The sequence below is a fragment of the Kwoniella shivajii genome, chromosome 3 (genome assembly GCF_035658355.1).
Source record: "Kwoniella shivajii chromosome 3, complete sequence".
NCBI classification, from domain to species: Eukaryota; Fungi; Basidiomycota; class Tremellomycetes; order Tremellales; family Cryptococcaceae; genus Kwoniella; species Kwoniella shivajii.
The window spans coordinates 330844-355373 of NC_085910.1; the positions used below are offsets into that span (position 1 = coordinate 330844).

A 24530-nucleotide genomic window follows, 5' to 3' on the forward strand; every position below is an offset into this window, starting at 1 on the left:
ATACAGATGGAAAGTGTGGTCTCAATTTGCCACTTTGATTTTGCTGGAACACGACCTTGCACGAGTGAGACAGAGATGAACCTTCGAGATGCCGTCGATTCACCTGCCGTGGGAGGTACATCATCGAAAGCCAAATGTCGGCTCTACTTATAACTATAGGACTGGTGTTCTGGCTTTCGTTTTGAATTATACATTATATCACGAACTTATTTTCTATTTTTCGAAATATAGTGAATATCCATTCGCAATGAGCTTCCCACTCCGTCGAGCTTTCCAAGCTTCTATCCGTACTTTCAAGCCAGTCACACATCATCAGGTAAGGTGTTCCAAAACAGCTGGGTCGTGAATAAGCTGACACGAGTGGGAACGCACAGTTCCCAGCTCGATATTCTACGTTAACACCTCAAGCTGTTCGACGTCGAATAATTCTCTGGCCATTCTTGAGAGGATGGTTCTCTGGATTCATAACAATGTGCACAGTGTCCTGGATCCTTCAAATTTATTACTTTGGAGTAAGAAAAGTCGTTACTTACTGCAAGCAAGAGCTGATGCAGTTTATCGTATAGTGGGATCTGGACACGAGTGTGAAATCGGAATGTACCAAGATCACTGATAAGTCCGAGGAAGATGTATACAAGGCAAAGACTTTGTAGGCATGGATGAGCTCAGTGGCAATTGTCATGTTTAGGGCTGTATACAGGAGCTCCATACAGTATGCGTTCTCAGAGAGCCATGATTTCCATATGAGAGAGGCAAAGTGGAGAGAACAGATATGAGGAGGCTATGTCTGCGATATGAACATGCATTTTTTACTTTCCAATCCAGAGCCACTCGCAAGCGACTCAAGCAGGTCTCACAATTCGTACAATCAAGTTTGGTCTCAGAGGTGACACACTCTTCCCGATGCTGGCATTGTCCACTCACGCATCCGTCCTTGAATCGGCAGCGACAATGAACCTTATTTGATTGTAGAAATTTCGATGTCGACTTCCCATAGAGCAAAATTTGAACCCTTGTATTATCTTTCCTATCTTGCATATATATATGTCTTTTTCGTATGTCACTCATCGAAAGATATAAACCCAACTATCCACCATCCTCGATTCACCCAGCCATCTTCGCAATGTCATTTCTTAGCAGAATGCGTCTTCACCCTCTATCACAGACTGTACGCTTTGTTCACTCAACCTCTACTCCAACTCCGGTCAGTGAAAACAAAACCATTGTCCATGACTTGGCTCGTGTGATGATCTGGCTGATGCAATCTGTTTGATATCTCCTTGATAGCCTCGTAAAAGTGCTATGTCACCTACAGCAACAGAGGTAGCCCGAGAGTTTCACGACCTGGGGTGGATGACTGGAGTGTGTTCATGGTTCTGGCTGAATTTGGCTGCATGTTATTGGTACTTGGGCGTGAGTTTATCAAGAGAGCTCATATCGATATTGCTGATACGTTGATACATTGATAACGTTATCAGAATGATGATCAAGAGCGCGATAAACGAATCGAATTCCCAATGCAGAAGGTCACAGGGGCAGATAATGAGATCGAGAGGACTCATAGAGGAGAGAAATAAGGTCGAATGGAGATAATATGCTTTTCGTATTTAGAGGCGACCAAAAAAATGATATGAATACCACGCCGATCACGAAGTTGCTGTCGTTCATCCCCACAATCATGTATATATATACTTGAGCAATTGTATTTGACGTATGACAGGTCGAGGCTCACTACACATTCAAAATGATCTCGCCACTACATCACCCTGCAAGGCTGAATATGTCACATACTTTGACTAGGATGTCAGGGGCCACGCTTGTCAGATCAACCCACCTGATCTGCCGTCCATTCTATTTAATCGCCCACGCTAGACCATGGCGAGCCATCGAGACCGACACCTTTTGAACCCTCTTGATCCTTTCATTAGAAGACTACATTGTCCGGTTCTGATTTTTTACTAAGATGCATATGCAGGTCAAAGAGAATAATGCAGTATTTCACTGTAGGAGGGCAATGTATTGGGTATATGTAATTGCAGGGTATATCTTCCTTTCTGCTTCTATAATTAATTCTAATGTCCCATCTACCTTATCACCTCTCCGCCTTCCCAATCAATCTCAGGAAGTTTTTTCTCCCAATCAACTTTATCTGATACATCTCCCTCAATCCACTGGAAGGCAAGTGATAAGAAAGCTCTTGCGAACCCAGGTAGATTCGTTTCTGGTAATGCAGCGTTGAACGGTATGATAGACATATGCGGTACTAGATGATTTGGTTCAGCCATTGTCGATATTACAGAAGGCTGTGTCCCGTGATTGATTTTAGCACTCACCCAATCTGGGTAATACCCCATCTTTGGTCTCCCTTTCACCACCCCCTCCCCGTCCACGTCTCTTTTTCTTGGCCTTCACAAATTCGCCTTCCACTTGTTCTTCTCCATCTCCTGCATCTTCCTTCTCCTCGGTACTTCGCACAAATCCAGGAATGTATTCAGCGAGATCATTGCCTAGCAGTACACGACCCGGTTTACAAGCAAGGGCAGGGGAGAAGTTGGTCTGTAAAAGAGATTCGTAGAGTTGTTTTGGGGCGTGGGGGAGGTACAGCAGATATGCTTTTGTAGGTGATAATTCGTGTTTACCCATCTGTCCGTAGATACATCATGTCAGCTTCTTTCCATCTTAATCAGTACCAATGAAGGATGCTCACTGCATTCTCTTCCAGTTGGCTGATTCCAAAAGCTGACAGGACTTTCCGGTCTCCTTCATCCGTTACTGGGTCAAAAGCTTCAATATTGATGGGATCGCACTGTATCGCAGATTGATTAGCGACGATGTCGTAACTTGGGAAGCCTTCGCGACGACTTACTTTTAGCGAAGCCGCAAGCTCCAAGATTAAAGATAATTGGATTTGAGCAGTTCTATCGGTGAAAGGTTTCCCTATGCCTAGACATAAGATCGCAACTCCATCAGGCGCCGAAGAAGGATCCAGTATTCCTTCGAGTTTTCCGTTTAAGTCTGAAAGATGATATCAGTCAAAAGATGAGATTGTCACTTTCGTAAATTTACTAACTAACCTTTCCAATGATCACCCCATTTTTCCAACATTTTTTCCCTTTTCTCCTTGATCCCTTCGACAACTTTATCCACTTTCTCTTCACTGAACTCGTCAATGTTTTCCACCTTTTCTTTCCCCTTTGCTGATTTACCTTTAGATTTAGGCATCACGAATCCATCATCTTTTGCTTTTCCTTTTTGCGATAATTCTCCACCACGTCCCTTTTGCAATCTCTCTTCTTGTTGAGCAGAAGTGTCATGCATGGGTGCAGATTCCTGTGATACAGGTTTTCCTTTCTTAGCTGCTTTTCTAGATTCTTTCATTGCAGTTTTACGTGCTTCTTCTTCAGCTTTCTTACGTGCTTCTTTAGCTCTTCTCTTATCTTTTTTGGATATCTCTGATGGCCTTTCGCTACTCTCCTTGTCACTTTCAAGGGCATCACCATTGACAGGCGTTGTAGTGCCAGAGTCAATCGCTACAGAATTGGATTCAGGTTCAGGAACAAGAAGGTGTTGAGGTGTTGGTATTCCTTTAGCCTTTTTAGCTTTCTTCTTGGACTTTTTGGTTGGATATTCGATATCTTCACTTTCCTTCAGTGCTAAATCCACTAATGCTTCCTCCAACGTGTCAATTTCCTCATCCTTCGTATTCGTATCTTCAGCGGAGTAATCGTTTCTTTCTGACAGCTCATCTCCTCCCACTTCTTCCAAATCCTCATTATCGTCGTCTTCTTCTTCGTCTCCTTCTTCTTCTTCCGACTCATCTAATGATTCTCCTCTTTCTTTCGCTTCAGCCATCATTTCTTTCTTCAACCTCCATACAGACTGTTTATGCTTTTTGCTTCTTTCGTGATTTCCCCAAGAAGCTTCACTTGCGAACGTTTTGGAACAAGCTACACATTCGAAGAATTCGCCTCCCTTCCCATCATCCAATCTTACACCCGTTCCATCACCGGTCTGTTGGTCTTCCGTATTTTCATCATCGTCCTCTTCCTCATCATCTGAACGGTTGCCATCAAGCTTTTGCCATGATTGCTCTTCGTATTCTGCTGCTGACCGCATTCTTTCCTCGTGTCGTTTCTTTGCAGCCTCAGAGTCCACCCCTGATCCGATATTAGTAGGAGTCGAGGTGCCGGAATTGGCCTTGGACGTCTTTGCCACAGCCCGCTGTGCAGTTAGTTTGGCTTGATGAGCTTTATACCGAGGATCACGATGTTGAATGAAGGAGACCAATTGCTATTCAAATCAAATATCAGCCAGTCGTCAAGCTCGATGAGAGCGAGACCAACGAGGTATAGATGAAATTTTGTGCAAGGTGGATTGAATAGATCCACGCTCACCCTGACAGTATCATTATATTCCTTTCTATAATCATCCCTTACTTTTTTATTTTCCTTTTCCATCAATCTTCTTATATCTCTACTTTCAGCTCTCTCAATATCCCATTTGGCCACCCATTCGAATTTCTTTTCCGTGACGAATTCAGTCCACACAGCATAGAAGTCTCTGACCCATATTTGAGAGCCTTTCTGAGCTCTAGTGAATCCTTGAGGAGGTGCATAAGATGTGGACGAGTCTCCAAAAGATGGATAAGAAAGTGGAGGAGAATCTTCTGGCGTGTGAAGGGTCTCATCCGATGCTAACAGTGCGAATAATGTACGATACACTGAATAGAAGCCCTATAAACACCCAAAGAAACAAGCCATCATCAGTCAACTTTGGGTCGACTCGCTCATAGGTATTAGGTGAGACGATCAATGGCAGTGACATTGCGTACTCACTTCATTCGTGTCGTCCATTTTTCTAGCTAATTTAGGATCAAAGAATCTCATTAATTGCTCTAATCGAACTCCAGGATCGCCATGTCTTCTTTTATTTAGTTTAGATTTAGGATCGTTGGTAGCCTTATCACCTGTTCTGACATGATCAAAAATATCATCATCTGTTGCTGCTACAGGTGCATTTCTATGATTATCGTAGAATGCTCTTTCCTTTATGAACAGGCGTCACTCAAGTTCAGCATGAGGTCTCCTAACAGAAACCGAAGTTTATAGGTAACATACATTTGGGTCACTAAGTATCTATATATGGCACAAAAGCGAGAATCAGCTAAAGATCCTAGTATTCCGAACCATCGGCTCACCTCGTAAGCCTGTTGAAGATCAGCAAATAGCTTAGTAGCTTCTTCTATCCTGTCAGGGTTCTTATCCGGATGATTAATGAGCTGATTATGCAAAAAAGTGAGCTACAACTTCTCGTTGGAACACCGGGAGAGTGGAATTTAGTGGAGACCTACAGCGAGTTTCCTGTATGATCGCTAAATGATCCACGATTAGCCTTTTCTTGCTACTGTATGCGACGAGATAAAACTTACCTTGATTTCTTCAGCGGTAGCTTCCTCATCTACCTGAAGTAACTCGTAATAATTCGGTGGTCTTTCTTCAACGTCCTTATCTCCTGCCCCACCTGATGACCGAGACTGGTCATTGCCCATTGTGCGCGACTTCCTTCTTTGATTGGTGTCAGGAGCAAAATCGAAGCCCTCTCTCTTCCTATTCTGATCGAAATATGGAGTATCGCAGCACAGAGCCACAGGCGATACGTCGTTACTCGTGAGATGTGACACACTATATCCCTCCAAGAAAGAATTGACTGTCGATTTACGGTATTGAAAGATGGAAATTCAATCATGTCCAGGTTAATCTCTCATTCTCCATTTTTTTTTGATTGTTGGGTTTCACCGGATCCGAGCTAATCGACCACCACGTGGTACTTGTGCCTGTGTACGAAATCATAAGTAAATAGTGGAGACCCCACCGCTGAAATGAGATAAACGTTGAATGATAACATCTACATGAAATAAGTCACCTGTGGGGAAATCTTGTTAATACAGACACCAAAGCTTAACATGATAATATGTTAGTTGGGATTGCGAACTACAAGATTTAACACATTATGATATATAAACTTCACACGTTCTATCTACCTACAGTCTTCAGATTGCAACATGTCATCAACATTCGATAGAACACCAAACAACATGTCAACGTCATTACGACGAACAGGTTCAGTCACTCGGAGTAGATGCACAGTAACACCTTCCTCAACCTCGACGAAACGGAGCTCAGCTTCCTTCGCCACATCTACAAGTATGGACCTCGGTTCGACTTCGGCCTCGGTAGAGAGCGGTCTGAGGGACGAGGTTAGTCTCCTTACTAGCTGAAGTGAGATAGATACTGATATATTGTTGCAGACAGCAGGATTGAGGAAGATCATAGATGGATTAAACAGGACCAACGCCTCTGTGGGTCAGAAATCTTATACGAAAATGAGTGTATATGAGCTGAACATCTTTCACCAAGCTTCGCACTCGAATCTCAGAGTTGGAAAAGCTTATAGAGCATAATACTGGACCGGAAGTCGAGAGGTTATCCAAGGAATTATCAACCCTGGAAGATCTTTTTGCGGGAAGTCAGAGGTAAGAGCTACTATCATGTGTATTTTCCCCATTCAGCTGAACAGAGGCTGACGTCGACTAAACTGGTTTGACAGAGACAACGAAGCTCAATATGCTGAGAGTGAGAGACAGAAGTTGTATATCAAAGAGATGAAGAACCTACTTAATTCAAACCTGGGATCTGATTGGCAACACTCCCATAACCTTTATCCTCCAGCTCCAACCACTACCATAGTAACGCCTTCTACTCCCTTACCTCCTCCTAAACAGTCAAATGTACACATCCTCCGTCATTCCGTATCGTTCTCATCCAAACGACCAACAAGTAAACTCCATCGTCGGGCCAGTTCAGTCATGGACCTAGGTCACGTAAATCTTCAAGCTGTCAAAGAAGACGAAGTGGGGATGGATGATACTCCAACTGGAGCTTTGAGGAAACTGAGCGGATCAACCTCTTCAACGAGATTGGAATCACTCAACAATCGGAAGAAAGAAGAAATGGTTGCACAGTATGAGGATGATTCACAACCCAAATTACTCACCACCAAGCAGGATGCGCAAACCGTACCCTCCTCCACTTGCGCTCAGAAGCAACCGTCAAATCCAGACTCGAACTTGAATTCCAGCTCGGCTATACTCGTACCGACGGCTCTTTCCGGTGTAGACATCAATCAACTGAATCGCGTACTCCAACTCCTGTCATCTCTTACTCCAGCCACTTTATCAGAACTATCTCGTTCGAAGGAGGAGAGCGAAATAGCCGAAAGGTCCAGGCCGTATGACGAAAAGATTGAGAAGGAGAGGAAGGAACATATAGGTACGATGAGAAAGATGTTAGAAAACCAACAGCAACTCTTGAAGGAACGAGAATCCAGATTATCAGAGATCATAAGATCTGTGAGCTCGATGTCCATTTCGCCATCTATTTTTAAAGCCAGCTGATGTGATTCATAACAAGGCTCAAGAGAAAGAACGACAGTATTCTTCTTTAGCGATATAATCAGGTACCTCTTAGTGGATGGATGGTCCACTTTCTTTCCTCGGCCCTGCGACGGAGTGATAAGGAACGCTTATTTCGGTTCTGTGTGTTTTCGGTTGATCATGGATATTTTAGATCCGTTTCATGATGTCTCAGAACGTGTAGTAGCTTTTTATGAGGTATGTATGTATATTTTTCATTCTTTCCAGATGTTCTAGACTGTCCATCAGAACATTCCAGCAGGCACAATGATAAGTACGAGGTGTTATACGCATATCGAACTCACGTTTCTTCATACTCGAGTACTGAGCTGATGCGAGATGATAAAAGCCGTGTACTGTATGGCAGTATTACGAGAGTGAGATCTATGTTTTTGATGATCCCGCTAACACACGATAAAAGCTCCGAGGTCCGATCAAGTGCACTTACTTTGAATGCCTGGACCCACTAAAGTCTGGAACTCTGCATGATAAGGGAAAACCCTAAAATAGTCGATTTTTATCTCCGTATTTTCATTCCGTAGTAAGAAGCAAGAGTACTCGAGTGTGTAGCTGTTCTTGATCTAGATTGTCTGCAGCACAAGTCACCGAGATAATCATGGTTGACCTCCCCCTATTCTTATCGTGTGAACATATCATGCATCCAGTCAAACAGTATGCTAACCCTTTAACAATCCCATGAGAGACTACGACATCCCTAGAAAGATGGAATGCATCGTTTGCATCCGTTGATATGTGATTCTGCCCCACTTTTAATCATCACCACATTATCCCTTCACATTCAACTCGAAATAATTACACACAGACACACAATAATCCCATCGAATATCCCTTGGGCTTGATACAACAGCACAGATCACTTGCTTACACAGGTACTCATCTCAACAGCAACCCGTCCTATCTTGAATATTCAGTTGCGCATAGTGTGCTGTCCCAAACACAATTATCACCTCCAACATCATTACAGTTAGTGTCATCAACATTCAACATCGATTCACAAAGCAAAAAGTACAGTGACAGAGATCAAACACATACTCGAGTAGTAGTATACACTGGTAAGTCCAGACCCGAGCATGCTACCCCCTCAAGGCGACAACGTGATCCCACCTTTCCCCGCAATAAATCCGCTTAAACAAGAATCCCGTTACTGATCCTAAATTATCCAACTTCCTCGTCTCATTCCAATCAAATCATTCTTTTGTATGATATCAATGATCCTGTTTTGAATATGTCGTCGTTTTTGTCTTCCACCATCACTCAATCCCGAAACAGACCTGACAAGATCGGCCTTATCTTTCTTCCCATAACATTCATTTCGGCCCCCCGCTCATTCTTTCCTCCCCATCAAGTACAAACGAGTCCCTTTCAACTCGAGGCTTATCGCAAAGTACGCTAACAGATGGTCAACTCCTCTGCCCAAAAGTTGAAACAAAAGAAGATCTCACTTGTTTGAGTTTCAGCCTACTCCTTTGATTTTACTTTCGTTCAAGGTCTTTCATCTCCGTGCTCAATCAACCTCCTCGCCGCTTGCCAAGATCGATCTACGCGGCATCTCGCTTGGACCAAGCAAACGCAAAAAACAGACTACTTTGGCTTGATAAAGGAATAGAAAAGGGTAAGCAAAAGCAGAGAAAGGGTCAAAGCGGAATTGGAAGCGTGATTCCATGGACGAGAAATACCTTTTCATTGATGACGACCCATCCCTGATAAAGGCTTACTTGAACTTCCATGAACGACTGGGAATCGACAATGCTTGGATGAAATAGAATTGCGGTGAGTTTGATCAGATGTCTATGTCTTGAATCTCCCTTGATACTACTCAGATGCGATCTCGACGCACAAAGGGGTGTATACACACAGATCATGCCCTCTCTCCTCTCGCTGGTTTAGATCTTTCGTGTTCTAGACTTTGATGGAAGTCTCAGTTGATCGGCTCTCCGCCTTTTTTTCCTTTTTGACGCCCAAACATCCTTTACTAGGCCCTTTTTCATCCCTTCAATTCTCTGGCCTGTGCATTCATTCATTCGCAATCCTCTCACACATCTTAGAAGTGTAAGCATACTGATCTTAGACATCGATTGATAGCACGACAACTATCTAAAGTTGAATTATGATCTCTCCTCCATCGCCAATCGAATCATTCGAACTGCTTTATTCGCCTGACTCGCCCACGATATCTTTCGGATTTATCACAAATTCGATACCCCCTGTACCAGATCCCAGAGCTTCGACGTTCACAAATACGGCACGTGAACCTTCATCGTACGCTGGATCAGGTCATAAAAGGTCTTTCTCTGATAACGCTAATATCCTTAGACCTCGACCATCCTCCTTCAACTCCTCATCAGGTGCTCAGCCCTCCTCAGACATGCCAATTCCCAATAACAATCCTCAGACTCCACTTCAACACAGCTTCAATCGACCTTCATCACCACTCGGCTCAAGTCAATTCCCCGTGGGAGGGCCACACGCCCACGGTCAAGGTTCAAATAGGTATCAATCTATGATTGGTGTATTCGGTGGATCAGATGCATTTTCAGCTTCTTCTACACCTTCTCAGACCCATTTCCCCCACCATCATCATTCTACTGGTCCCACGCCACATTCTCCTTCTTATGATCAAGCTGGACCATCCACCCTTCGACGTTACGCTTCTCAGGTAAATCGTTCTCACATCAATCATCGAACGAGACCGCCTTCAGGTGGACATGAAAGGCACCTTCGTTGCTCTCCTGATTGTACAGCTGCAGACGCCCCTTATCATCTTTTATCCAGTGTCATCGGCAAAGCAAGTGTTCACGATCTTCACAGGAAAGTGTTAAGACCCATGAAACGAAAAGCATCAAATGATGAAGATGTCGAGATGGAGGAAGAGCCATCTACCGCCAGACCGAATATCCAAACGCGTCGTAGTCTGATAGCGACTTCTCCCTTACTTGAACCTCCGACACCGTCATTTGCATTTCCATTCCCAAGACCTCTCCTTGCATTCGATCGAAAATCCTTCCAGAACACACCCCCTTTACCACCCGTGGATCGTTTTAAGGATCCACCGTTAGCAGGAGACTTCTTCGCCGGTGCCGGTCATGACAACTCCTTACTTCTTTCCGCCGCCACTTCCAACGCCATCTTTCCTCACGGTAGCGAACCTTCGATGGGGCTTGACCTACCACGTTCATCTTCTGCCCCTTCAGTGCCTCTACTCGCACAAAGAGATAGAGGTTTTAGTGACGTCTCTGCTCACTCAAGCTTATCGGCAGATGCTTTTGGTACTGCCCAGGGATCGCCGCAATTCCCGATGGACGAGGAATTACATCCGCACCAGGTAAATCCAGCATACTTGTCATCGCCTCAGGCCATACCAGTCAGCAGTAACCAGGTTTATGGACATGGTCTACCTGCCAGATCAAGCAGATTCTCAGCTTTTGCAAATGCCAGGAAACTCGACGCTGGAGATAGATTACAATCGATAGTTGGTGATCCGACAGAATTGACTTCGTATCTAGGTGAAGATCTAGCTACGGCATTGAAACAACGCTTGCAGCCTGAACAGAGTGAGATGGTCAAAGAAATCAAGAGGAAAGAAGAAGTTTTATCGGAAGCAGAGTGGAGCTTCGATGTTCCTCTATCCAAAGTGATAGGGGAATCTGTACGAGGCTGGGTACAGGGTATACCGGACAAAGAACATTTCGAGATAGCAGAGTAAGTTTAGGTTCAAGTTGATGGGCGTAGGAAGTATTGAGCTGATCAATGAGAGTTAATGTTTCATTAGATATGGATGCCATAAGGAAACTCCAAATGCTGTTCTAGCTGATACTGTAAAATCTTTTTGTCAACGAGCTGTAGGACCTGGTAAACCCAAGAAGATTCTCACCGTCACACACCAGTGCAACGTTGATTTCGATATTCGGTTATTACAAGCCAATCTTACCTCAAGCCACCAGTCTTATCGCAAAATGAAAGCCATACCCGCACCATTGATCCTGACTTCATTCAGTTTTGCTGGATTCGCGGAATCTTCCCTTCCACCTAATTCAATCGACTTGGCCCTATGTTCCAACGAACTATCGAAATTGCACGGTACAATCCCCCCGAGGCCTTTGTACATGTTCACCTCGCAAGCTGAAGAAAGGGAGCAAAGAGCCGAAAAAGATTTAAGCAGTTGGCTAAAAGTCCGAGCAAAGGAAGTGAAACCAGGTGGGATCTTAGCTTGCTCCTTCGCAGTCAGAACTTGTCCAATTCCAGATCACAAACATCATAATCTTGGGCAACAACAACAATACATCGAATCAGTACTTCCACCAAAAGGATCACCTGTGTATTATTCAATGTCTTTACCTACTTCGCCAAGAACATCACTAGATGATTCCATGAGTAAAGTCAACACTACTCCAATGACTGAGATCAACAATAGTCCGTTCGTACCTGGACATCCATTGCCTTCACCTCCAATGACGAACGGTGCAACAAGAAGATACAGGCCTGATATCTGGCAAGCGATGTCGCATGCTTTATCACCTGCCATCCAAAGATTAGTCTCCTTAGGTGAAATCAAGACTCAAGTAGCACCTCTATTGGTCGATGTCCCATATTGGCCTAGGACACTAGAATCAATACAATCCACTTTATCCAAGAATTCTTCAGAATGGGAACCATTAATCAACGCTGAAACAGGAATTTCGGATTCTGAAGATATGAAAAGATCTTTTTCTGGTGAAAGCGTATTGAACGAGCACAATCAGGAAGCATATTCACATGAAGAAAAGAAAGAATGGAATCAAGCTGGAATTCAGATTTCAAGATTAACTCATCCTGCTTGGATCGAATTTAGGAAAGGTAGAATCGACAGATCAGCTTATGCCAGAAGAATAGCCACGTATTGTCGATCAGGTAAGTCGTGGTCTAGCACATGCAGATATAGCTCACGTTCACCATCCCTATATAGTCTACGAAGGACATTTGAAAAAGGTCCTAAGGGAAAAAGGTCGAATGGACATCAGTCAATGTGAAACTACAGTACAAGAGATAGTAAGTGTGATTTTGACACTCAGAGTGCCGCAGCCTGAGGTGATCAGAAGCTGATGACGATGACCGAAAAACAGTTTAAAGTTTTAGTTGAAAAATGTGAACTTGGCGTATTGGACGGTTTAGAGATAGATATGGGGATTGTTGTGTTACGACGAAAATGATAAGATCGGATCGATCTTACTTGACAGCCCGTCATTAATGACTTAACGATACGATACGATACGACAGCCGACCTCATAACAAGCGACGAGAATGATGATTCCACGAGAACGGTGAAACAAGTAGTGTGTAAATCAGGTTGTAATGGTCCCTTCCTCATAGGAGCATCGACAGACCTATAGAGTAGTCTCATGAATATAGTACATATCATTAGAGTTTCAACGTAACATATATATCATGTATGAGATTATATACAGGAATTGCGATAGATGCGCGATCTGACTTCATTATGTCGGGTGCATTCATGGTCAATCATGTCTGGATCGGGTGGTGTAGGTGTAGAAAGGGTATGAGTATACATCTACTATTCATCTACAAAGAAATTGAATTCCTCGCCTCCCGCAAAATACAATGACTCAAAGTTATTCGTCATTATAATAGAAAATCGAGAAAGAGTACTACACATCGACATAAAGTAAGATTGGTTCACCGACTTCATCAATCTCCGGTATGACGCACTGTGATTTCATGCGGAATAAAATCAGCATCTCCTCGTTATATATATGGTTTGATGTCGACCGAGTTAGATTCAATCAGAATGTGGGAAGTCCCGATCATGAGGTGGAAAGAGCAGTAAACATCAAGCAAAGAAACCAAGAAACAGACACTCACTTTTAGATCGAATGCTTTGGCTAATACTATTTTGAATATTTTCTGTACATTTATAGAATGCGATGTTGAACAGAAAATCTACATTTTCGAATGGATGCAAAAAATCCAAAAATAAGTATCAGCTTGACGGACACCAATCTATGTATCAATATTCTAGTACGAGACGAAGATCAACTCACCAACGGAGCATGCATAGCTTTTGAGAATCTTTTAGATTGCTTTGTAATTTCTTCTTGTTCTTCTCTTGGCAGTGAAGCGAATTGATCATATTTCGTTCCTATTAAAACAGGTATAGCTGTCTGGAACATAAACCCAAACCCAGAAGATGACGTTTTAGCTTCATTCTCTTTTACGCTGTTGTTCAAAATACTTTTATAGTTCTCGAAATGAGCGTTATAATGATCCAACTCACCTTGTTGAATCCTCTTGCTTGTCTATACCATTCTTTGACACTATTCAAAGTAGCTTTTCTTGTTAAATCAAACATGAATAGGATAGCCACTGCATCATTGGATACTAATGGTAACATTGAAACGAATTCTCTTTGTCCACCTAAATCCCATATCTAGATTTGCGGAAACACTCCTGTAGATCAGCTTTATCTCCCTTCATAATCGATGGGAACGTGAGTGGATCAATTCAGTAGACAGGCGGAGGGGATTGACATACCGAAAATGTTATTTCTGTATTTCGAATCGTTATTGCTTTTTCCATAAAATTAACTCCCAACGTCTGGATATAATCTTCACTGTGAACCACAAGATGTAGTATGTCAGCTTCATCAGTCGGCTCCTCCGAATAACAAACTAGCTGGATACTGAGAGAATAGCATAGATCACTTACTCGAAACTACCTTCGACGTATTTCACCATCAATGACGTTTTACCAATCTGTGAATCCCCCACCATGCCGACTTTGAGCACGATTCTGATATTCCGTAGCAGAAAAGGTAAGCGGGTGAGCTACAGCATATCGAACCGAATACGAGTATCTCGAGGAGCATGATCGTATTTGATCGGCAAGCAGAGGGCGATTGCACGATATATAGCTCATGTTACTTCACTTACGAATTCCTATCACCTCCTTCTCCTCCTGAGACCCTTCCACTACCTGATCCAGATGATGCGTATCCTTGGTCTGCCATATCGGTAAGTTCTCTCGGTCTGGGTATGTCGAGATCTGGTAGTTCAATTCTATCTCAGGATCGATGAAAGACTTGATAGGACGACCTGCTGAGCGACAGACTTTCGTTGATGTATCCTATCGTGCAGGGATGACCAATCGAGGATGTGGCTGTGACTGCTGAGGGTGTGTTGTGTGAAGATGTGTTGGATGAGGTCGTAGTGCTACTACCTCGTTGGATTTGAAGGTTGGAGGCTCTTTATCTTTAGCTTTCGGTATCGAGGTGATTTATCTCGGATTGACTGATGGAGTAGTGACGTTGGGGAAAGCCTGAACTTGAGGTCAAAAGCACGGACCCGAAATTCGGATTTTAGTAATTGATATGGTTATACTGATGTGTTCGAGATCAATCTAGTCGGTTGTGGTCGTGAGAACGTGAGAGATCGTGAAAGCGTGAGTGATATATTATCTGTGAGGTTTGCTTCAAGAGGTACTAGGTACTCATGTATCTATCTCATCGATGTTATGACATATGTTACTTGCTTTTTCTTTTGTTGCTTTGACAAAATACCAACTTATCATGAACGCGTCTCAACCATCTCCCCACCTCTGATCCCCATTCTTAAAATGGGTCACTCGATTAAACTTTGATGTTGATTTCTTCTTCGAATTCACTTTCCCCGAATACCGTCTCTGAGAAATGAACGAATACTCTGATTTCTACTCTGTATACAGTCAATAACAACAGTACTACAACGTAACAGATACCAAAAAAGAGTAGCCATGTCGATCGCAAGACTGGCACGCTCAACGCCTCACTCAACAGCAGGTCGAAGTATAGGAGTATCTCTTCGACCAGGTACGAGGTTTCTCCAGACTTGCCCTTCATCCACCCCGCACATCCGAAATTTATCTACTTCCTTTGCTCGATACCAATTACCGCAGGTCAGACAATACGCATCGGCCGCGACAGCTACAGCCTCATTGGAATCTAGTGAAGCAATACCAGTGTTCTCAGAGGTGGGAACACGCAAAATACCGGTTCTGGGAGCTGAAACTCTTATACCTGTATTACAAGATATCCAGCAATTGTTGGATAATGACATCGGAGGTGATGATTTATGGTCGAGAAGAGTTGAAGACGTGATTGAGGATCTACAAAGTGAAAGAAGAGGGAGAATAGCAGGTATGTATCTTGACATATCCGACGAGCAGCTCCCCGGTAAATGACAGCTAAGCTAATAATCTTCCAAAATCAGTCATTGGCGATGATCTCGCTGCACCAAAAGATGTAGTCTCTGCTTTATTACAAGACCCACTTGCAGATTCTGAAGAAACTAGAAGAGCTTTGTTAGATAGACATGAAGGGTCGAATATCGAGACTTTCCAAATTAGGTGCGCTCATCTTCATGACCATACATTCATACAACTTTCGTACACTGGATGATAAACTGACATGCGGAACACGGAAACTTATTTTCAGTCATGGATTAAGTCCACGTAGAGAATCTCAAGCTCTTACTCTATCTTCTTCATGGCTTCAACTTACAGGCTTCGATGTGATAGAACTCAACGGTAGGCTAGGCATTGATTCCTATGACTTGATGTTCAGCTGACGGTCATCCCCAAATTTCTAGCCAAAAAGCCAGAAGATACTATCTCGTCTCTCCTTCCCACCGAGACTTTACTGGTCGTCTTGGACCCTATCAGACTCATAGATACTCCCCAGCTCTCATCCATACTACCTCTTGCCTTATCCAAAGGATCCGTCCATTTCGCTATCAACGGTCATCTTCCCCCTAACACTTCCCAATCATCCATCGAAACCAAATTCAGAGATCAACTAGCCAAAATCAAAGTGGATTCATTACAAGATGATATACCTTTCAACCCTTCTTCAATTTCTGTATCTTTCGTCAACTCGGAGAAAGCCTTGAATGCTTTGGAAGCTTTATCAGCTGCGTTACAGGATCATGGACCATCAACTTCATCAGCTAAAACAAGAGCTTTCGAAACTTTCCAAAATCAATTCCTGGCATCATATATCGGTCCACTTCAAACATCACTTCTCACCTCCGTTCAAACCATTTCAGAACCCCAAATTACTACCGCACGTCAAACTGCCGCGCTTACAATGTCCCATGTGGAGAATGTGATATCATCCGACAGAGATATAGTGAAAAATGCCATTCATACTGTAACGGAATTACGACGTGGAGCACAACAAGGTGCATCAAAAGCTAAACATCTGAGTGTGGCAAGTAGAGGTATAGAAGGTGGATTAGTTGAAGGTAGTGTAGAGTATGATACGGATAAGATTAAAACTGGACTGGAAGAGAAATTCTTAGGAAGATTGAGTTGGTTAGGGTTGATTGGAAGAACAAGAGTGGATGATATCCAATTCGAGTTGGGCGATTATTTGAACAATGAGTTTGGAGTGGAATTAGAAAAACAAATCATATTTGAAACTGGTAAATTATCGAATTTACAATTCACTCTAGATTCAAACTCGGATCACATAATTAGACAATTACAATCTACACATCCCTCAAATTCAACTTCACCCACACCTAATTCAACACATCCATTCACTTCACCATTACTATTGAATCATTTATCAACACTGTCATTATCAATACCACCATTATCACCTGCATCATTAACTACACCTATCATAATTCGACGTAGACAACTTTTGACTCAATCAATACCGAGATTACATACTTCAGCTCAAAGAGCTTTGCTCACCACTTATGCGACTTCCTTATTAGGTGTATCGTCAAGTTGGATGAGTTTTGTTCCGCCAATCAGTCTTACTTCAGCAAGTACGGCGATAGGATTAGGTATCTTGAGTATCGTAGCTTCGCTGGCTTTGGGTCAGAGGTTATGGGGTAGGGCTCAAAGGAAGTTCTGGAGAGATTGGAAAAGGATAACAGGGATGATGAAAGGTGATTTAGAAGTGAGCACTTTTCCTTCACTTTACGTTAATTCAAGTCGGCAATTATCGATAACAATATTAATACGAAACCTTTTAGACGCGATTTGACACAGCACTTCGAACGCAAGTGCTTGCCAAGCCATTATCAGCTGCTGAAGGATTGGAAAAGCTAATAGAAAGGCGAGAAAGGAGATTAGATGAATTGCAGGATCAAATCAACCAAATAAGTAAGAGGATATGACGTTAATTGGTAATAATGGACTCGGACCAACCCTCCAAAAGAGCGTTGAACGAGTAAGATGGAGCTAGAACGGCATATATTGTTATACAGCAACAGCACGAGATCTGTGTTCTATTATCATGCATAGTAGCTGAAAATGGCTATACGTTGATCTCCATCTATGTCACGAACAAATCTTGCGTGTATTGATTTTGTTCCGTTTGTTTGGTTCGCCGGTCATGCCCGAGATGGCGTCTGAAGTGATACGAACGATCTACTGGAAGTATTCGTTATCCTCTTTTCCAACATCAACCTGGAGTATGTTGAGAAGAACGCCTTGATCAGACCTTCATCTTCACTACACGATGTCAACGCCTTCAACGGTACCGGCGAGTCTTCGTGATGTCAGATCATTGACATTCGATTTGATGGGGACATGTGCAGATTATACTACGTCCCTCTTAAATCTCTTTTCCAATACCGACCTTCCTTCTTCAGTGAACCACGAGTTGTTGATCAAGAAATGGAGGTCTGGATTCTTCGAGATGATATTCGAACTTCACGAAAAAGGTCAAGATAAAAGTGTAGATGAAGTACATAAAATAGTATTAGATAGGTTGTTATGTGAATATGGGATTGGACAAGAAGAATTTGGAGAAGAGGAAAGGGATAGATTAGTTTTGGGTTGGCATAATCAAGTCGGTATGTCTTCTGTCAATTCGCTCATTCCAAGATACTTCAATGTACACTTGATCCGGTACATTGATTGCTGTGTACGAACACTGAACACCGAACACCGATATGAAGCTGATACTGTATATTCAATCTGCAAATACGATCGATGGCTGATATTCTTTTCCGGTTGTGATGTATGTAGCTTGGCCAGATGCTATCAAAGGTATAGAAAGATTAAAAACTAAATTCGATTGGTGAATCATATCTTTTTCCTTGCCGTCGTTTTGAGACCCATTCACTACACGACTTAACATAACACAGCAAAATGTCCCACGTCCGATATTTATCGAGTTGAAACTGATATGTACCGTTTCTGAACATGTTTCTCTTTTAATCGTATATAGTGTGGTGGTCGCAAATGGTACAACAAGATTACAGCTTGATATAATATCTTCATCGAACTTACCATTTCATACTTTATTCTCATCCCAACTGATAGGTTATACCAAGGTGAGTTGATTTATGTCTCATCTCGCTGTACTCTCCGGCTTCTCTTTGATCTACATCTACATGATCTGCTTTCGCTGACTCATGCCTTTCGATTCAATCTCGAATCTCTTCTCAGCCCGACCCGAGGATGTACCAGACATCTTTAGAGTTGATAGGTAGGAAACCAAATCAAACAGCTATGGTAGCCGCTCATGCATATGACTTGAGAGCTGCGAAAGACATGTGAGTCAATGTCGACCGACAGCTCATTCTCACTTCACACGCTTAATAATCGGACATGGGATCGTAAGCTGATATCAATATTCCGGTGCGTACGTAAATAGAGGGATGAAAACCATCTATATACAGAGAGATACTGAAGATCCAGATGAAGATATGGATATCATTCGTGATCAAGTTGATCTGTTCATAGATGGAAGATCGAGTGCTGGGGATAAAGGTGGTTTAATGAGATTAGCTGATTCGTTCGGTATAAATTGTATAACGTAAAATGGTTTGCTGGAACATCAATATTGCAAGTTTGAGTCATCCTTCGATATGCATTCACACATTCTTACTAATTAGATAGTCATGACTCTCCTATCTCCCAGCCTTCGATACTCATTGAAAGAGCGTGTAAATCGATGAGATACGTATTCAGTTCCGAAGAAGGGCCATCATCTTGATCTGCTTTGCACTGTAGATTGAGCATGGTATTGTAATCTTCAAACGAGAAGATGGGTTTGGACGTTCTGAGTTCTTCCAGCATTTCCTAATTTAGGTTCAATACATCGTATGATCAGCTACTTCAAGTCTCGATTTCCACTTTCCCACTGTTTCCCCTCTGTCCATTGGCACAATTCGCCCTTTAGCATGAAAGTAAACTCACCTTTGGTCCTTTGTGATATAACTCCCAGTATTCAATGGCTTTATTCAATTGACCTTCTTTAGCAGCTGGAGCTATACCCCTCAAAGTCTGCTGTAAAGCCAATATATCCCTCTTGATTTTCCTCACTCCTGCAGGATTGACCATTTTGATGAACTTGGAAGATGTGATAAAAACTTGATCCACTAATTGACCTAAACCTCTGAATACGAAGCTTGAATTGCGATTCCCAAATCAGCTTCAGACTATAGGATAGTAACATGGAGTTTAGACCTACCTATGATCGTCACCTAATATGGTTCGTTCTGCAATCTCTTCGATATCCATCAAGGATGAATTAAGATCCAGGATATCCGGATCAGGTTCTAGTGCTTCACTCTCAAGTCTGAAGTCGCCTTTCCTGAGTGATGCACCAAGGTTACATATCACCCTGCATCTGATTTCTAATCTTATTGTATTCAATACCATTTCTGCCAGTTGTTCATAAGTTTGAATGATAGCTTCGTACCGTCTGCAAACGATTCGGATATCAGCTTTGCTCGAACAAGCATGCTACAGAAGAAGGTTGATAAAGACTCACTGTGCCATCGCTCGTGTAAGCGGTAATCTGGGCGAATCACCGTCAAGTAATTGTGAAGAAACGGCTGCTGGGCCCGGGAATGAATCTTGACCAACAGAAGGATCATCATCCGGTGAGAGTGGTTCTTCTGCTACACTCTGAAGATCCAGTAAAGAATCGATGAACCATCGCTACGTAAAACTCCAACATCAGCTTTTGATGCAATCTTGGTTCTTGTTGAGCGCGTCAACCACTTACCAAGCTCTGCGATAGATTACCCAAAGCCTCTAGTTTTCGCATGGAATTGATCAAATTCCTTTCCACCAAAGCTTGTTCGCCCAGTAGTTCCATTTCAAGCTTGATTTCCTTCTGCTCTACACTTGTTAGTCCTGCTCGATCAGTTTCCTGAGATCAGATCGAAGTCAGCTACATCATGTTGAGAGAGTGTGATAACTCGAAGCTTACAGGGACTCCGCGTAATTCAGTCAGGATTGAGATTATATCCTCTCGTTGTGCCCACACAGCTGGTATAGCCAGAGGAGCGGAAGGATTCTCAAGAGTGGCCGGCAATGAAGCGAGTTCTAAGGTTAATATAAAAGTCAGGTTTCCTCTTTGAATCGTGGGAATATAATTCAGGCTTGCCTTTAAACCTGGAGCTACACTGTTGATAATACTGCACGATTACTCCGACGATCAATCGACTGTAGTTCTCTCGATGGAAAGGAGTGGTCTGAAGCATGACACATAGACTATGAATAAGAGCCATAACTCGAACGCTTGACTGTTATTTATCAACGGATCAGCTCGACTCACGATACCTGTCTGAAGCAATATCGAAAAAGACATACCTTCAATGGTGGTATGGCCAATTCTTGACCTAATGTTCTATCGACTTGATAAGCATCATAGCCTGAGACAGCTTGTTGGAAAGAGGCTGTGACCTTTTCGTCTAGTTGAGGTAAGAAAACCTTTACTACGAAATCTTCCAAAACAGTCGAGAAGGCTCCAGTGGCATCTTCGAATCCAGGTGGGATAATAGAGGTTGCACGTTGAATCAACGACAAGGTAGGTTGGAACAGAGTCGTCACATTGAAAGCGTTTGGTGGGATAAGAGTCCTATGTTTTCCAGCAGCAGAATATCTATCATCCGCTTCTGTCAATACAGTCAAGGTACTTTCTCCAGCAACTTGCATCGATACTAATCCAGGTACAGAAGCCCTTAAAACTTGTTGCAGAGAATCGTCAATAGGTTTAATTTCATTTTGAACAGCTCGAGAATCGGTATCGGCGAATTTGAACATTTGCTTTTGTTTATCCCTAGCTATTTTGCCATCCCTCAGTACTTCATTGACAGTAGGTATAGGATGTCTGTCCAGAGTAGATCCTTGGCTTTCATCTGTCAAATATGTCCGCAATAGCGCTCGCACCTATACGAAGACACGTACATAAGCCCCCATGCAGACAATCATCAATAGAATAGCTGGACTTACCTCTTGTTGTACAGGTTTCCAAATCTCTAAAACAGGTATACTGAGGGACGAAGAAGAGTTGGAGACTGAAGAATCCTTGAAATCTCTCCTCTGCCGTGGTTCACGTCGCGTCAGCTCTGCATATAAACCGGGGTATGACTTAACCTTACCGATGAGATCCACCTTGAGACTTCATATATGACTCTGTGTGCTTCCAAGACGGCTGCCAATTTCGAGTAGAGGGTCCAGAATAAATCGCGCAGCACGGCGGCATGTTGCGGTGGACCAGTGGCTCCTAGAGACACTTCGATCTTATGCGATTCTCCAGGTGCAAACAAGGATCGTCGCTTCAGACTTGAGTCAGGCCGTGAGGAGGATAGAGATTCAGGTGAAGGTCCAAGGAAAGATGTCGGTCGCAGTGACGAACCGACTTCTTCTCGTCGAGCTTCGGATCTACAAGGTATCCATAATAGTCAGCGGAATCCCGCACCGATCAGCTAAAAGATAGACTCACCTCTCTTCCACCTCGTCCAAGGTATTTTCTACCAATGTGTGTACCTCTCCCGGAACCCGTTGGGCAACCATATCTAAGGCTGCACCTAATCTTCCCATGGCAGCTAAAGCTTCAAGTAATGTTTCGATATAGGCGTACGATTCAGCTTCGGGATTGCTTGAATCACTATTTCCATGAGGAACTCCTAGGAGGGAAGATAGAGAGCCATGAGAGCCCGCTTGTCCGATACTGCTCGAGCCTAGCCTTTGATGAGATATCGCCGGAACATCAGGGGCAGAGTTGAGGTCCGAATCGATGTAATCAAGTAACGGATCATGACTCGGCTTCGCAGCAAGATGGTTTAAGTATCTTGAGAACCGGGATGATGGACCTGGGCCAGCGAGAGGAGCGGAATCGCCATTCATCGTATGTAGCGCAGGAGAGGTGAGAAGAGTCAGATCTGATGTGGGCGGTAGTGGTGGTAAATCATCGTTTTGCGGCTCGATGATTGGCACTATAAAATATGTAAGCTCAAGTTGCTCAAGCGTGTTTTGATATTGGCTATAGGACTCACATGTCTGTTGTCCAGGTACGTAGGATCTCCACCTTGAATCACTGTAGAACGTTTTGAGGTAAATGTGGTTATGCAGTTCTTCCACCAAGATATCGGTCAGAGTCTACGTTATTTGAGAATGATTAGCTGCTTCCTTCGAATGCATCGACCATTCCTGACTACTTACTGTTTCCTGAGAGACAAAATAGGCTCTCAAATCCGACAGAGCACCAATTTCTGCTAATTCAGGCTTGTTGATGGTTTTCAGGGATCTGACGAGGATCAAAGCCGCCTGCAGAAATCGCTTGTCGCCAATAAGAGATTCAAGTTGATCAGGAATTTGCTTGAGGTGGTCACTGTTTGTGTGTATCAGCAATGTCAGGCCATACAACAGTCATCAAAGCCCGGACCCCACTCACATTGTATCCAAAATCCCAAGCATATCCCGTACCATTCGCTCTCTGGCTCTGATACCTGAAAGTTCTGATTTTCCCTTTCCCGCAAAACCATCCCTTGCTTCTTTCAACGCTTCTTTTGATTTCTTGACTTGCTCTTGAGCTTTGCTTAAGGTAGCTATGAAAGTTGCATGTTGGGGTAATGATGCCGCGAAGGATTGGAAATGAGCTTGAACAGCAGCCTGTAACGAGGAAGATAGACATTCGTGCAATCTTAGAAAGGAAGCAAGAGGGGGGTGTGAAGTCAATGAAGACTTGGGTTCTTGGGATAGTAATGATAAAGCCAATGTCGACGGTGTAAAATCAGATTCCATGACGAACGGCCAATCTTTTCTAATTTTCTGTAAAACCTCATCGATGTCACTAAACTTTCCCCCATCTCCAGCTGCGCCAACTTCCCAAACTTCTTCACTTTTCTTCTTGGCTTTTCCTCTTGCTTCACTCCGCCCTGGTCTCCTCACAGGTGCTGCAGGTTCTTCACGCTGTTTGCTTGCGTTCATAAAAGCACCGACAACATTTCGAAGTTTGTCAGAAGCTGGGCCCGATTGAAATGGCTGTGATGCCTGTTGAGCAGCTGCTGAAGTCTGAGCACGGAGTTCGGAACGTTGTGATCGATCAGCTGCAAATGGATCTGAGAATAATCCGTTGCCTTGTAGCGGTTGCGGGACGACGTTAGGTGAAATGGGGGAAATGGGAGAAATACCTGCATGAGATGTTATTGGCAGTTGACGAGAATCAATATTTCCAGTTTGGATCGGTCTGAGATCTTGCCTTCTAGATGGTGTTGGAGGGGGAGCCGGAGCGGACGTTGGTGGATAGGAAGAATTTGGCATTGAAGGAGGTTGAGGTGCTTCTCTCATCCTCGATCTAGCGGGTCTAGCTGGACTCGCAGGAGGACCACCAACGCTACTACCACTCGGAGGAGCAGGTCTTGATGGACCGCCATTCTGTCTTTGCGATTGCGGTGCGTTTCCATATTGTTCAATGGGTGAGAATGGCTGTTGAGTGTAAGGTTGAGGTTGAATTTGGGACGTCTGAGCTGGAGGAAATGAAGGGTATGGTCCCTTATCCGTTGTATACGCGGTCCGGAGATCATTCGAGATGTAAGGCTGAGGCGAAGAGATCTTGTACCGAGATGAAGGAGGAGGCGGATTTCTAGACATATTGATCACTATCGACCCTCCCTCTCATAATCGATACACGACAATGCCTCTTGTTCGAGATGCGAGGTATGTATGTATGTAGCTGTGATAGAGAGTGGAATGTCGTCAATATGGGTTCAAATGGACTTACACGGGAATCATCACATCCCCCCCACGTGGG

At 43.4% G+C, this 24530-nt stretch overlaps 7 protein-coding genes across 7 annotated transcripts; 4 read left to right on the forward strand and 3 right to left on the reverse strand.

Moving 5' to 3' along the window:
- Window positions 1–2084: 2084 nt before the first annotated feature.
- IL334_002346 (uncharacterized protein) lies at window positions 2085–5548 on the reverse strand (the record flags this gene model as incomplete). Its single annotated transcript, XM_062934092.1, has 11 exons — window positions 2085–2263; window positions 2334–2643; window positions 2708–2806; window positions 2867–3015; window positions 3075–4290; window positions 4395–4733; window positions 4836–5045; window positions 5118–5135; window positions 5198–5278; window positions 5351–5371; window positions 5429–5548. 11 exons carry the CDS (start codon window positions 5546–5548, stop codon window positions 2085–2087), a joined length of 2742 nt encoding a protein of 913 aa, XP_062790143.1.
- A 513-nt stretch (window positions 5549–6061) lies between these two features.
- IL334_002347 (uncharacterized protein) lies at window positions 6062–7511 on the forward strand (the record flags this gene model as incomplete). Its single annotated transcript, XM_062934093.1, has 5 exons — window positions 6062–6256; window positions 6308–6358; window positions 6417–6532; window positions 6607–7408; window positions 7470–7511. The coding sequence occupies 5 exons, from the start codon at window positions 6062–6064 to the stop codon at window positions 7509–7511; spliced, it is 1206 nt and encodes a 401-aa protein (XP_062790144.1).
- A 2088-nt stretch (window positions 7512–9599) lies between these two features.
- Window positions 9600–12678, forward strand: IL334_002348 (uncharacterized protein; the record flags this gene model as incomplete). The annotated part of the gene is made up of 4 exons (XM_062934094.1): window positions 9600–11191; window positions 11262–12379; window positions 12435–12517; window positions 12592–12678. The coding sequence occupies 4 exons, from the start codon at window positions 9600–9602 to the stop codon at window positions 12676–12678; spliced, it is 2880 nt and encodes a 959-aa protein (XP_062790145.1).
- A 456-nt stretch (window positions 12679–13134) lies between these two features.
- Window positions 13135–14492, reverse strand: IL334_002349 (septum-promoting GTP-binding protein 1; the record flags this gene model as incomplete). Its single annotated transcript, XM_062934095.1, has 7 exons — window positions 13135–13194; window positions 13349–13426; window positions 13528–13647; window positions 13761–13913; window positions 14018–14096; window positions 14192–14275; window positions 14416–14492. The coding sequence occupies 7 exons, from the start codon at window positions 14490–14492 to the stop codon at window positions 13135–13137; spliced, it is 651 nt and encodes a 216-aa protein (XP_062790146.1).
- Window positions 14493–15253: 761 nt separating this feature from the next.
- IL334_002350 (uncharacterized protein) lies at window positions 15254–17649 on the forward strand (the record flags this gene model as incomplete). Its single annotated transcript, XM_062934096.1, has 5 exons — window positions 15254–15656; window positions 15730–15865; window positions 15954–16045; window positions 16108–17429; window positions 17506–17649. The coding sequence occupies 5 exons, from the start codon at window positions 15254–15256 to the stop codon at window positions 17647–17649; spliced, it is 2097 nt and encodes a 698-aa protein (XP_062790147.1).
- Window positions 17650–17993: 344 nt separating this feature from the next.
- On the forward strand, window positions 17994–19302 carry IL334_002351 (haloacid dehalogenase, type II; the record flags this gene model as incomplete). Its single annotated transcript, XM_062934097.1, has 5 exons — window positions 17994–18330; window positions 18506–18557; window positions 18708–18813; window positions 18929–19035; window positions 19137–19302. 5 exons carry the CDS (start codon window positions 17994–17996, stop codon window positions 19300–19302), a joined length of 768 nt encoding a protein of 255 aa, XP_062790148.1.
- A 79-nt stretch (window positions 19303–19381) lies between these two features.
- On the reverse strand, window positions 19382–24370 carry IL334_002352 (uncharacterized protein; the record flags this gene model as incomplete). The annotated part of the gene is made up of 14 exons (XM_062934098.1): window positions 19382–19564; window positions 19682–19892; window positions 19956–20189; window positions 20259–20428; window positions 20496–20642; window positions 20703–20818; window positions 20880–21018; window positions 21086–21664; window positions 21728–21817; window positions 21877–22159; window positions 22221–22713; window positions 22774–22876; window positions 22940–23108; window positions 23172–24370. The coding sequence occupies 14 exons, from the start codon at window positions 24368–24370 to the stop codon at window positions 19382–19384; spliced, it is 4116 nt and encodes a 1371-aa protein (XP_062790149.1).
- Between the last annotated feature and the right edge of the window lie 160 nt (window positions 24371–24530).